Below are 14,996 nucleotides of genomic sequence, written 5' to 3' on the forward strand. Positions count from 1 at the left end.
ACAGTACTCCAATCATGTGAGTTATCCCACCAAGTCTCTCTTATTCCAATCACGTCATAATTCCTTGACATCACCAGGACCTCCAGTTCTCCCTGCTTGTTTCCAAGGCTTTGTGCATTCGTATATAAGCACTTGAGATATGTGCACCTTTGAACTGTGCAAGGGTGTGTAGCAGAGTGGCCACCCGCTCCTGCCTTGAAGGGCTTAAAACAGCCCAGGAGAGGGCTGTGGCTGGAAGCAAGCAGTTCCCAGGCTGATTGGAGGAAGCAGGCTCAGCTGTGGCCACAACCCAGGACTCAGCTGGCCCTTAGAAGAGGGCAGTGGGGCAGGAACAGACAGTCTCCTCTAGCTGTGGAGGGAGATGGGCCTGGCTGCTGGGGAGCTTGAGAAGGTACCTGGAGTTGAGCAGGGCTGGGGGAAGGCCAGAGGAGCTGGGGAGCTCTGGCCTGGAAACCCCCAAGGCTGCAGGCCTAGTGTAAGCAGGGAACTTTCCTGGCTTCTGCACTACCCCGGTGAAGTGGGCTAGCGAAAGGATTTGAATCCTTGCTCCCACTTCCTTTACCCAGTGGCCTCCCTGCCCTTGAGGACTCCCCTTCCACTCTCCTGTCTGGCAGAGTCCTTGTAACCCCAACAAGGCTGGGCCCAGGATTCCTGGGGGGCTCGACCCCCAACCCTGCTGTGGTCAGCAAGGACAGGGGCTAGGATGTCCCCACTCTGGGGTACTCTCTCTGCACTGGGCACTTCTCTGACCATTACATACAAGTTAAAGCAAATACAAGTTATTTAATCAACAATTAATTTTAAAAAGAATAAGGAAAAATGGGAAAGGTTAAAGGAAACACATCAACCCACTCTGTGGCAGGGAACATCACAAACAGTGTCTCTGGAATGTCCGGGCAGTTCACAGTCTGTTCCCTGTACGTCCCAGGCCTTCTTCTCAGGCCCTGGCGGTGCTGCAGGGATGCTGTGGGTTGGACACTTGCTCTGGTGGTGGCCACACGCTCTCAGGCTCTAAGTGGTAGGACCCTTCTTCCCAGTGTCGCCCCCGCCCTGTCGGGGTTACGATCCAAGCCTGGCCTGCAGAGCCTCTTGGCTGAGGCGTCTCCCTGTGCTGGGCCTGGTGTCCAGCGTCTCCCTCCCTCCCCAGCTGCTCGCCGCACCCAGCTCCGGACTGCTCCAGCCCCAGCTGCACCTCTCTTGTCTCTGCACGGCTGCTGCTGCTCTGCCTCCAGCTGCCTGGGCTGCTTCTTTGGCCCCTCTGCCTCTGGTTGCTACAGCTCTGCTCCCAGGACAGGTCTGCTCTGCAGGCTGCTTCTGTGACTCTCCTCCCAGCACTGACCTGCTTCCTGGGCTGCTTTTCTGGCCCCTCTGGCTCTGGTTGCTGCAGCTCTGCTCCCAGGGCAAGTCTGCTCTCTCTGGGCTGTGCCTCTGGCTTTGGGGCTGCAGCTCTGCTCCCAGGACAGGGTGTGCTCTCTCTGGGCTGCTTTTCTGGTCCCTCTGGATCTGGCCCAGCTCTGCTCCCCAGCTTAGCTTGGGCCCCTGCTTTCTCCTTAGCTCGGCCCCACTCTGTCTGACCCAGGCAAATCCAGCTCACACAGAGGACGGGACCTCCCTGGCCTCCTGACTCCCTGATTAGCCTGCCCGCCCTGTCATTCCGGCTGACCTGGAGTATTGGCCTCTCCCCATTGTTTCTGGGGACTATCAGTCTCAGGGTCCTGGTTTCCCATAGACCCTTCCCCTTTCAGTACTGGGAGCTAGCCAACCAAAACACCCCCACTGAATGTTAGTAAGGGGGCAACAGTCCCCTTACATAAGGCCAAAAAGGGATCTTCATCTTGCAGGATTAGGCCATTAAAGGGACACCCTCAGAATACGAAGACAGTCATTTTGGTGCCTATTAAGACTTACATTTTTCCCTGGTCTGATGAAGGGCTCTGTGTAAGCTTGGAAGCTTGTCTCTCACCAACAAATTTGGTCCAATAAAAGATATTATCTTATCCACCATGTTTCTCTAGTATCCTAGGACCAAGATAGCTACAAATACATTGCATAAATTTTTCCCTTCCTCTTTTTTACCTTGCTTAGCATGAACACTTTCCCTACTAGTAGCTGAGAGATATGAACTGACTGGATTTTGGCTGGTGGTGACATTGGTCATGTAATTGCTGGGTCTTCCTTATTATAATAGCTTATAAATTCCACACTGCCTTTTATATTATAGTCCATCTTGTTTAGAAATAAGGGGAGGTAATAGACCAGCTGCAGTCTGTTACGCTCAGGAAAGATTTATGGGCCCTCTTCTCTTGAGGGATGGGGTCAGATAGGGATTTGGAAACAAATACAGCTACCTATGACAGTGAGATCTGTGGGTGATTTGAAGGACTCTTCTAATATTACTGCTTTATGTAGGGAAGATGGTTTTTGACCTGGGTTGTCAGAACAATCTTTTACTTAATCTAGTAATGTAGCTTTACTTTGTCGATCTACTTCAGCCCCTGCACTGCCTGAATTTCCCATATCCCTGAATTTTGATGGAGATATGCAGTGTGTATGGGAAAACAACAACTTCAACACCTTTCATTCCATCTCCATGCAAAGAATTTTTCAGTTTATTTACAAAACTCCCTGGAATGAGAGCCGTTTGTGGTTCCTGTGGCTGATTCGAGGATTATTTCTCCTGTGCTGAAGATGCTAGTCAATAGAATTAAACTCTCTTCACCCCCCTGTTGAGGTTTTACAGTCTGTTGATCCTGTTTCTAACCAAATTGAGGGGGAATGTTTCTGGCAGCCAGCATATCTAATGATCAGGCTCATTGTGCCAGATGCATTTAATAATGCTGAGGCATTCCCCAGTGAATTCTTGGCCATGTGTGATGAAGGCCTGCTTGTTGGTTGATACCGCTATAAAATGGTCATGGATACTTTTCGAGGCTGTGGTGCAATCCCAGACTGACGTTTCTGTTGCTCTTTGGACCAGCTGACACTTGATGTGCAAAAGCAGTTCGTTTCTTTGCCTTCAGATGCAGAGTGCCTCTTGGGAGGAAATGCTCTGTCAAGCCAGACAGGTATCTGAGGAGATTTCCCCCCATCCTTTTGGGATCTCTTTGTGAAACTATTTTAGTAGTCTTGAGACTGTACACCCTATGCTTTGCACCATGGAAGGCAGCAATGGTCTGAAGTAAGACTAAAGTCAAGCAAGTCCTTTGACTCTGAGGAACAGACCCCTCCTATCCCATCCTCTTTAGGAGGAAATCTTCAATTGCCTGTGGATTGTGGAGAGGAAGGAGAGAGTTTATCTTGAACAAGGGGATCTCCAGACAGAACTATTTTATTTTTGTGACTACATCTCCTTTCCAAGTAAGAGTTACTAGGGTTTCAACAGATGTGGTCAAGTTTGAGGTTTGGTTTATATGGAGCTCATTAGCTTCTCTAGAGAAGAGCTACATGGAGGATTCCATCTTACAGAATCCTCTAGCTTTATGACTTGATGCGGGATCTGGTCCATTATGGATTACTTGTGACTGATAAAATTTAACATTTGCCTCACATGAGAGATTATTGGTCCAGGAAGCCATGAGTAACCATGTCTCCTTAGTGGGGATTGGGACTCACTTCTACAGCATGTCCATTTTAGGAGCTGGTCTCTACATTTACATCTTGGAGTTGAAGATGATAGGCTCAGTAAACGGAAGGGCAGAGAGACTAACTGATTTGTCCCAGGCTACATTCCAAATCAACTCAGAGAACAGGAAAAGAATACAGAAATTCTAACTTCTGGCCTTTTCTTCCAATCACTAGGCCATACTCCCACCCAAATTCTATCTATCTAATCAGGGGGTGGGGGTGGAGGTTGCTAGATTCCATATATCTGTAAAATCAAATGGCAAATCAAATTATGGGCAAGATGTAAAAAATTATTTGCAAATGTTATCTGTCTAGTTTAAAAATCTTTTTTGTTTTTCAAGTTTTAGTTGCTGCACATTGACATCTCCACTTATCATTTAAAATTAGGATTAAATTTCTTGTCCTTAACTCTCTATTATTTCAACTCACTGTTTCCAGAGTACAGCTTTGGAAAATACTATGAAAAAGGGAAATCCTAGTGATTTTATTTGCTAATGATACTCAGAATTATCATCTAAACAAACATCTTGCACATCTTAAAAAAGCCCTCAAAGGCAAAAGGGCTCTAAACTAAGAAGAGAAGCTGAATAGTTCACAAGCAGTTAAAAAACAGAGGGTCAGATCTGCCTCAGTACACAAGTGGGTGGGCTTGAGGCAGAATTTGAATCTCTGCCTCTTCACCTACTGTGGATATTTCATCCCATGTTCCTTCCTTGAGGGTGCAGGATTTTAGTAAATGGTCAAACTAACCTATGTTCAGACTGAAGGGGAGATGAGAGCATGCTCCTGCCTCTAGTGGATGCATTTCTCTCTGCCCTGCATTACTTTTATTCTGGCTCATAAAGATAACTCTGAGGAGTATGGGTTTTCTTTCTCCCCCCACCCCCCTTTTCTGTTTTGCCTTTGGAATGAATTAGATTGCACCAGATGCCATGTGGTTTCACAAAAGAACATTTCTTGGACTGGTCTACAAGGCTAAAACCCAAATCTCTTAGCTCTGCAGCTAGTCCCTAACCAACTAGGCCACAGCACCTCTCAGCCAAGACATTGGACCTCTCTGTGCCTTAGTCATCATAGCTGAACATTGTGGCTTCTAACAATGCTTTGCACTCACCTAGCACTTTTTCACCTGTAGATCTCAAAGCACTTTCCAAGGCGGGTATGCATTATTTGCTCATTTTTACAGCTGACTTAACTACAGATAGAGATTTAAAACAATGTTTGTGTCAACGGCATTGTGATCAGGTTGTCCCACATTAGGATTCTGTTTCCCAGCTTTCCTGTGGCAAGTCACTCTGCTGTGCTGCAGTTACCCTGTCTGGACAAGAGGAGCAAAGCTACCAGTCCCCAAGAGGAGTAAAGCTACCACTAAGAGTGATGGTGTGAGGTCTCCCTAAGCATTCAACTGCGGCTTTACCACAGAGGCAGAGTAAGAGGCAGCGCTTAGTTTCACAGTCCCAGGAGCAGACCAGGAACTAGACTGTGACTAAGGGGTCTAGTCCCTAGTTATCCTGTTGCTCCAGGGGAAAAGTAATCTGCCAGTTTTATACCTAGTGTTGATTATTTCCCCGCTCCCATGCCAGCTCAGCTATATTGGTCAGTGCTTTGGAGGAAAAGGGGTGTATCAGAGCCTAAGCTCTGCCAACTTCCTGTCTACTCACTCGCCACCCCAGTGTGCTGGAGGGGACATACCAGTCCAGCAGGGGCTGCACTCTCCTTCGCACATAGACCACTGACCAGGGTAGCACACGCAGGGAGTAAGGGAGAGGAGACCAAGGCATGTCTACATTGCCCGCTGGATCGACGGGCAGTGATCGATCCAGCGGGGGTCAATTTATCACGTCTAGTCTAGACGCAATAAATCGACCGCTGAGTGCTCTCCCGTCAACACTGGTACTCCACTAGGGCGAGAGGCGCAGGCGGAGTCGACGGGAGAGCGTCAGCATCAACTTACCGTAGTGAAGACACTGGGGTAAGTAGATCTAAGTACGTCAACTTCAGCTACGTTATTCACATAGCTGAAGCTGAGTAACTTAGATCGATACCCCCTCTTCCTCCCCTCCCCTAGTGTAGACCAGGCCCAAGTTTTACCACATTCTGGAGTATCCTTTTAGTTTTTTTTTTTTTTAACTTTTTATTAAGGCAAAGTTACAATAAAATGTTAACATCCAACATAACTTGTTACTCATTTAGGATCAGTTAATATTCAAAGAACCCAGATAAAGATTCTGGCTTGTGGGCTGGGGAGCCCTCCTCCTCTGAGTACGCTAAACAGGGTGACCAAATTTCTAAATACCAAGCCTCTTTTTGGCACTTCTTTTGTGTACATACTTGGCGTGAAAGCTTTTCCATCACAAGGACAGTCCATATTTTACCCTACCACAGCTCCACAGGAAGAGGAGTCACATTTTTCCAATAACGTGCATTGCAAAGTCTAGTTCCTAACAATAACAAATAAAGAAATTTGTCATTCTGTTTAAAAGGTAAATCTTTTACGGGAGCATTAAGTCAGCCGATCAGGGGATCTCATTTTTTTTCATAAGATGAGGCTTTAATAATTTTGTCCCAAAACTGTCTAAGTCCTGGACACAATCACCACATGTGCAAGTATGTTCCCTTTTCCACACAACCCTTCCAACAGAGCACCTCCCTAGTAGCAAAAATATGACAGGTCTTAACTGGAGTCAGATGTCATCTCTACAGTAATTTATACAAATTTTCTATATGAGCAACACAAATAGAATATGTATATCTCCTTTCCATTATAGACACCCACTCATGCAGATCAATTTCTTTGTTTAAATCCCTCTCCCAGCTTCTCTTGTGTGTTCTTATCAACATCTTTTCCAATCAAAATTGTATATATTGAGAAATTAAACAGTTTGTTCCTGGGTCAACTCCTTATATAAGGTTAAAGGTCTAGATCAGTGGTTCCCAAACTTGGTTCATGGCTTGTTCAGGGTAAGCCCTTGGCAGGCTGTAAGACACTTTTGTTTACCTGAGCGTCTGCAGGAATGGCCACTCACAGCTCCTACTGGCCGCGGTTTGTCGTTCCCGGCCAACGCGAGCTGTGGGAAGTGGCAGCCAGTACATCCCTACAGCACGCACCGCTTCCCACAGCTCCGGGAATGGCAAACCGCAGTCACTGAGAGCTGCAGGAGGCCATGCCTGTGGACAGTCAATGGAAACAAATTGTCTCACGGCCCGCCAGTGGATTACCCTGATGGGCCACGTGCTGAATGTTGTCGACCCTTGTTTTAAACTGTTGAAGGATGCACAGTGCCGTGTCCCCCCACCCCCCCACACTGTTACCCTGTATCACACTGAGAAATATTTCGCTGACATCTCTAATACTGAAAAGGTATGTTACAATACCTTCCTATTATCTACTTTAAAAACAACTGGTGCATGTAAGTACAGCAAGAACCAACTATTTTTAAGCAGAGTAAACCAGTGTATGTCTCTATAGTAAGAGGCAATACAGTTTTTTTCTCTCTGAAGAAATAGAAGGATACAATTGAAAGTGGAGTATAACTCCTACCTCTGTTCCATGCTGGGATGGGGGTAGTCTAAATGTCACAGTTAAGTCCGAACATCAGGTTGTAATTGCTAGAGATTAAACATGCCAGAGTGAACATTCCAGGGAAAAAATGAAAGTGAGCAGGATGGTTCTTCGTATCTTCTTATCAAGGCAATTTTGCATCAGATCTAAAACCGCCACATTCCCACACAGCAGAATTCTATTCAAAAAGATTCTTAAACAATAAAGGAAATTACAGACTAGGGTAGGGTATTTTTTATCATCTAACTATGAAATAAAAAGCACAGGTAAATTAATGCACAATCTATTTATTTTTGCTCTGTTGTCCTACATACAAGGCCTACACAAGCACTGTCAGTAAAGCCATTGCTACTGAGAGAAAATCCTGATTATTCCCCAAGGTGCTACTGTACCACAATCAATTTCAGATGTAATTTACTGTTAGTTATTCTTGCAAGGTAGGAACATATCATCTGAGCTTCCCATTTTAATGTGTATGAAGGCAACTAAGAATATAATTGAAACAAAACGTCAGGTTGTAAGAGACGGAAGCAAAAATGAACCAGCCCTTGAAGGCTTTCACATAAGATTTTAACACAGCACTCAGAGTACAGAGGCATCATCATGCCACTGGCTTGTCTAATCTCTTTTCTCCTTTTTAAAATAACTTGTCTTTTCAGTGCATCCCAATGTGAGCCAGGGTTGTCAAGGAGGGTGTGCCACATGTTCCGACTACAATGGATGCTTGTCATGCAAACCCAGACTCTTTTTTGTTCTGGAGAGGATTGGCATGAAACAGATCGGAGTATGTCTTTCTTCATGTCCAAGTGGATACTTTGGAACGCGGTATCCAGAAATAAATAAGTGTACAAGTAAGTGCTGGGGAAAGCAACACTGTACCTGTATATTTTCTATTTCTGATAGGAGACTAACCCTCATATTGTGTATCCCTATGAATCAAGGAAGTTAAATATTAGATTCTTTGGTTTGTTCTTTTTATTTTGGTACAATTAATATTCACCTGAGTGGAAGTTTAGACTGAAATTCACATTACCTGGGCAAAGCTTAAGTAAAAAATTTGTGTATGGATGACCTATCCAGGCACTGGGGATGGACTCCTCTCCTGCATCCTCATTCAGAGGATACCCGTATAGTCCACCAGTGCCACAGCTATAGCTCAATGGCTGTAGCAGCAGACATGGGCCACCGCAACTGCACTGCGTGGAACCTGTGACCACGAGGTCCAAGCTGTTTATAAACTCATTGGCAATGTTCTTTTCAGTCCCCCAGCCTGCCCGCTGTTCCCCAGTGAGATAGAGATGGATACTGAGGAATACTGCTCCACAGTGAGGCTTCCAGAGCTCCTTTGTATGACCTCTCTGTAACTATACACCATGCACAGCATAACCACGATGCTGTGTTTGCGATTTGAGCGTGTTACTATGTTCTGGTCAACTGCCCATCTGTGGGGAGATGCTGAACTGTCATTTACTTTCAGTGGGGTTAGATGCCTAACTTACATCTCTTCCTTCCTCCTACCCATCAATACTTTTTGAATTTTGACATTTTGAAATTTGAAACAAAAACCCGGAGAACCCTTTTTTGACCAACTAAACGACTACATGCCACAAGGGGCCACAACAGTGGTTCCCTTAATCCACCCGGCAATATTGTTAATCTGTCCAACTATACTCTTAGCCCAGCAGAAGAATCTGTCCTATCTTGGGGCCTCTCCTTCTGCCCCTCTACCCCCACGAACATGATACAGTTCTGTGGTGACCTAGAATCCTATTTTCGACATCTCCGACTCAAGGAATATTTCCAACACACCTCTGAACAACATACTAACCCACAGAGAGCTTCCTACCAAGTCTACAAAAAGAAGGATTCTGGGTGGACTCCTCCTGAAGGTCGAAACAACAGACTGGACTTCTACATAGAGTGCTTCCGCCGACGTGCATGAGCTGAAATTGTGGAAAAGCAGCATCACTTGCCCCATAACCTCAGCTGTGCAGAACACAATGCCATCCACAGACTCAGAAACAACTCTGACATCATAATCAAAAAGGCTGACAAAGGAGGAGCTGTCGTCATCATGAATAAGTCGGAATATGAAGAAGAGGCTGCTCGGCAGCTCTCCAACACCACTTTCTACAAGCCATTACCCTCTGATCCCACTGAGGGTTACCAAAAGAAACTACAGCATTTGCTCAAAAAACTCCCTGAAAAAGCACAAGAACAAATCCACACAGACACACCCCTGGAACCCCGACCGGGGTATTCTATCTGCTACCCAAGATCCATAAACCTGGAAATCCTGGACGCCCCATCATACCAGGCATTGGCACCCTGACAGCAGGATTGTCTGGCTATGTAGACTCCCTCCTCAGGCCCTACGCTACCAGCACTCCTAGCTATCTTCGAGACACCACTGACTTCTTGAGGAAACTACAATCCATCGGTGATCTTCCTGAAAACACCATCCTAGCCACTATGGAGGGAGAAGCCCTCTACACCAACATTCCACACAAAGATGGACTACAAGCCGTCAGGAACAGTATCCCCGATAATGTCACGGCAAACCTGGTGGCTGAACTTTGTGACTTTGTCCTCACCCATAACATCTGGGGACAACGTATACCTTCAAATCAGCGGCACTGCTATGGGTACCCGCATGGCCCCACAGTATGCCAACATTTTTATGGCTGACTTAGAACAACGCTTCCTCAGCTCTTGTCCCCTAATGCCCCTACTCTACTTGCGCTACACTGATGACATCTTCATCATCTGGAACCATGGAAAAGAAGCCCTTGAGGAATTCCACCATGATTTCAGAATTTCCATCTTACCATCAACCTCAGCCTGGACCAGTCCACACAAGAGCTCCACTTCCTGGACACCATCGCTTATTAGCACCGTAGTCACATAAACACCACCCTATACCAGAAACCTACTGACCACTATGCCTACCTACATGCCTCCAGCTTTCATCCAGACCACACCACACGATCCATTGTCTACAGCCAAGCTCTACGATACAACCACATCTGCTCCAACCCCTCAGACAGAGACAAAACCTACAAGATCTCTATCAAGCATTCTTACAACTACAGTACCCACCTGCTGAAGTGAAGAACCAGATTGACAGAGCCAGAAGAGTACCCAGAAGTTACCTACTACAGGACAGGCCCAACAAAGAAAATAACAGAATGCCACTAGCCATCACCTTCAGCCCCCAACTAAAACCTCTCCAATGCATCATCAAGGATCTACAACCTTTCCTGAAGGACGACCCATCACTCTCACAGATCTTGGGAGACAGGCCAGTTCTTGCTTACAGACAGCCCCCCAACCTGAAGCAAATACTCACCAGCAGAACCACTAACCCAGGAACCTATCCTTGCAACAAAGCCCGTTGCCAACTGTGTCCACATATCTATTCAGGGGACACCATCATAGGGCCTAATCACATCAGCCACACTATCAGAGGCTCGTTCACCTGCACATCTACCAATGTGATATATGCCATCATGTGCCAGCAATGCCCCTCTGCCATGTACATTCTGCCATGGGCAGTCTCTACGTAAAAGAATAAATGGACACAAATCAGATGTCAAGAATTATAACATTCAAAAACCAGTCAAAGAACACTTCAATCTCTCTGGTCACTCGATTACAGACCTAAAAGTGGAAATTCTTCAACAAAAAAACTTCAAAAACAGACTCCAAGGAGAGACTGCCGAATTGGAATTAATTTGCAAACTGGATACAATTAACTTAGGCTTGAATAGAGACTGGGAGTGGATGGGTCATTACACAAAGTAAAACTATTTTCCCATATTTATTCTCCCCCTTGCTGTTCCTCAGATGTTCTTGTCAACTGCTGGAAATGGCCCACCTTGATTATCACTACAAAAGGTTTCCCCCCACCCCCCGCTCTCCTGCTGGTAATAGCTCACCTTAAGCGATCACTCTCTTGTTACAGTGTGTATGGTAACACCCATTTTTTCATGTTTTCTGTGTATATAAATCTCCCCACTGTATTTTCCACTGAATGCATCTGATGAAGTGAGCTGTAGCTCACGAAAGCTTATGCTCAAATACATTTGTTAGTCTCTAAGGTGCCACAAGTCCTCCTTTTCTTTATTTACTAGCCACCTAGGTGACTAAATAAAACAACAGGAATTATAGCTAAGTAATTCTCCTTACTTCTTGATGAATGGATGCTGGAGCATAATCCTATATTCATATAACCTCCGAGCCACTAAATAACTTCAAATGACTGTGCACTTTTCTCTAACAATATCTCTAGAGTAAATAGAACAGGAGTACTTGTGGCACCTCAGAGACTAACAAATTTATTAGAGCATAAGCTTTCGTGGGCTACAGCTCACTTCATCGGATGCATAGAATGGAACATATAGATAGATACATACATCCAGGACACACCACATGATCCGTTGTCTACAGCCATGCTCTAAGATGCAACCGCATTTGCTCCAATCCCTCAGACAGAGATGAACACCTACAAGATCTCTATCAAACATTCTTAAAACTACAATACCCAGCTGCTGAAGTTAAAAAGCAGATTGGCAGAGCCAGAAGAGTACCCAGAAGTCACCTACTACAGGACAGGCCCAACAAAGAAAATAACAGAACGCACTTGCTATTACCTTCAGCCCCCAACTAAAACCTCTCCAGCGCATCATCAAAGATTTACAACCTATCCTGAAAAATGATCTCTCACTCTCACAGATCTTGGGAGACAGACCAGTCCTTGCTTACAGATAGCCCCCCAACCTGAAGCAAATACTCACCAGCAACCACACACCAAAAACACTAACCCAGGAACCTATCCTTGCAACAAAGCCCGATGCCAACCCTGACCACATATCTATTCAAGTGACACCATCATAGGACCTAATCACATTAGCCACACCATCAGGGGCTCAGTCACCTGCACATCTACCAATGGGATATATGCCATCATGTGCCAGCAATGCCCCTCTGCCATGTACATTGGCCAAACCGGACAGTCTCTACGCAAAAGAATAAATGGACACAAATCTGACATCAGGAATCATAACATTCAAAATCCAGTAGGAGAACACTTCAACCTCTCTGGCCACTCAGTAAAAGATTTAAGGGTGGCAATTTTGCAACAGAAAAGCTTCAAAAACAGACTCCAATGAGAAACTGCATATTAATTCAAGCTCAGCAAACAAGATACGATTAACTTGGGTTTGAATAAAGACTGGGAGTGGCTGGGTCATTACACATATTGAATCTATTTCCCTATGTTAAGTATCCTCACACCTTCTTGTCAACTGTCTAAATGGGTCATCTTGATTATCACTACAAAAGGGTTTGTCTTTTTTTCTCCTGCTGATAATAGCTCATCTTAATTAGCTTCTTACAGTTTGTATGGCAACTTCCACCTTCTCTCTCTCTCTCTCTTTCTGTGTGTGGGTAATATATATACAAAATCTTCTTACTATATGTTCCATTCTATGCATCCGATGAAGTGAGCTGTATCCCACGAAAGCTTATGCTCTATTAAATTTGTTAGTCTCTAAGGTGCCACAAGTACTCCTGTTCTTTTTGCAGATACAGACTAACATGGCTGCTACTCTAGAGTAAATGTAACCATGTCCTTTGTATATCACTTGCACAATAGTGTGTGTGTGTGTATACATACATATACAAGTTTTACCATATTGTTAAAAATCCATGTCTGGTAGCTAGCTTCTATCCTGTATGAATGATATATAAACATAGTAATTATGGAAAATGCTGTGGGACTGCAACAAAAAGTAATGGAGCAGAAATCAATCAATATGAAAAGATGAAGAATTCTGAAATATGTTTTTAACTCTTCCTGAATGAATGGAGATATACTTGATGGACCTGATTCTCTACTGCCTTGCATTTTAGCTAGTCGTTTACCCCTGTGCGATGGAAGTGCAATGTGGATGTCATGTTACAGTTCTGATCTGATGGCATTGTGCACCAAGTTTGCACAGTTCTCAATGACTACCCAAAGTGCAACACAGTTTTGAATGCAGCATTGTTGGCCGATTCTCATTCTCATTTCCCACAGTGTAATGGGGACTTCACATGGATATGAATAAAATGTATTCTCACTGGAAGGCCCTTGTACATTGCCAGAGTGGCATAAAGCGTAAACCTAAACTACAGCATACGTGCAAATCAGGGACTTTGTGTCTAACTGGGGTGAGTGAAAGTGACACAGGTTATAACTCTTCCTGTTTTGTATTACAGAATGTAAAGCTGACTGTGATACCTGCTTCACCAAAAATTTCTGCACAAAGTGTAAAAGTGGGTTTTACTTACACAACGGAAAGTGCCTTGAAAACTGCCCTGAGGGGCTGGAACCCAACAATCACACGATGGAGTGCACCAGTATTGGTAAGTAGAGTCTCTAGCCTAAGGCCCAACCCTGCAACCCCTGCAAGTGTGGAACTCCTATTGACCAGACAAGGAGTCCGCACAAGGGGAGGACTTGCAGGAATAGGTTCAGAGTTAGGAACAGGAAACCCAACACTGCATCTGAATTATTTTTAAGAAAGGTTCAGTCACAAGAAGAGTTCTCCAGTGCCATGTCTTCAAGATGTTTCCTGAATCTGCCCCTGGCCCCTTCAGAACAATCCATTGCCCTCTGATGAGCAACTTCCACTTATTAGGGGGTCTCTTGTGCCAGTTAAGCATAGGCCAATGTTTGGGACGATATGGAACGCCTTAGGAATTCTACCTCAGGGATTCCTCCCTAAACTCTCCAGCACGCAGGTGAATATCGGTTGTACTATACCCCTTCAGGAAATGCAGCATGCTTCGTCTTGCACACCGGACCAGCTTCACTAACTGGCACTTGGGGGTGGAGGGCAGGTGTCTTGCAGTATTGCCAACCTCATATGTTAAAAAATCACGTCAGCCCCCTTTCACACACACACACCCCGATCATGAGATTTTTATACAGATATTGGGGGTATTTTTATTTGTCTTCTGGTTTCTGAGGCTTTAAGGTGCCTTCAGGTCACATTTTTAAAGCTTTTGTCCAAAGCCATGAGGAGTAGAAACTCACTTAAAAACTAATGGAAGCTGAGATTCTGATGTAATCATGTGACTCCAGGAGGTGGGGCTTTAATTAAAACTTCAAATATTGTTGCAAATCAAGATAAAATCATGGGAATAGGCAACACTGATCCTGTCACTCGGAAAGCGCACAGAGGGGAACAGTCCTTATGCTTCTTGTACTGCCTCATGTTGTGCAGCCACAGAGCACTGTGCTACCGCCTGGCACTGGTGGAAGTCTGCTCACCCCCATGAATGTGGATGTCAATCTCATGGAACCAGTGGAAGTTGTGTGCATATTTGGAGAGGGAAGCAAAGCTTGAGCAGGTTTGAAAGGAAGAAAAACAATGTACAATAGTTTTGCAGCTCTCTTCCCAAATATATATTTACCTCAGGTGGGGGTGATGGTTTTGATAGTGGGATTTCCAAGCAAGGACTTTCATCCCATCCAAGAAACCTGAAGAATCATTTCCGCTTCTTTAGTGTGTGTTTCAAGCTGCCTAGGACCTAGCTGCTTTAACAATGAGTCAATCTTTACTAGGAAAAGTCATTAAAAGCTGCAGAGAAAAAACAGACCTTTGCTGTGCATGTGAAGACCTATTATATTAACAGGAGAGCCTCACATGTAATATGAAACGCAAAATGAGCCACATAACAATTAAGTGGAGATTGCTTGAGATCAGCTGTCTTCCAGGGTTTGTAAAATTTGGAAATAAATTGCAGAGATGGAAAAAATCTA

At 44.9% G+C, this 14,996-nt stretch overlaps 1 protein-coding gene across 3 annotated transcripts in view; it reads left to right on the forward strand.

Annotated features, from left to right (window-relative positions):
• RSPO3 (R-spondin 3) overlaps positions 1-14,996 on the forward strand; it is an 87,741-nt gene that overhangs the window by 34,845 nt on the left and 37,900 nt on the right. For all 3 annotated transcript variants that reach the window (XR_007355819.2, XM_075126720.1, XM_048844610.2), the window contains exons 2-3: positions 7,846-8,037; positions 13,448-13,594. Coding sequence is in view for 2 of the 3 variants with exons in the window: in XM_075126720.1 (XP_074982821.1) it covers positions 7,846-8,037; positions 13,448-13,594 (339 nt within the window). In the remaining variant the exon portion in view is untranslated. The remainder of the gene's footprint in view (positions 1-7,845; positions 8,038-13,447; positions 13,595-14,996) is intronic.

Source organism: Caretta caretta, chromosome 3 (assembly GCF_965140235.1).
Source record: "Caretta caretta isolate rCarCar2 chromosome 3, rCarCar1.hap1, whole genome shotgun sequence".
NCBI lineage: Eukaryota > Metazoa > Chordata > Testudines > Cheloniidae > Caretta > Caretta caretta.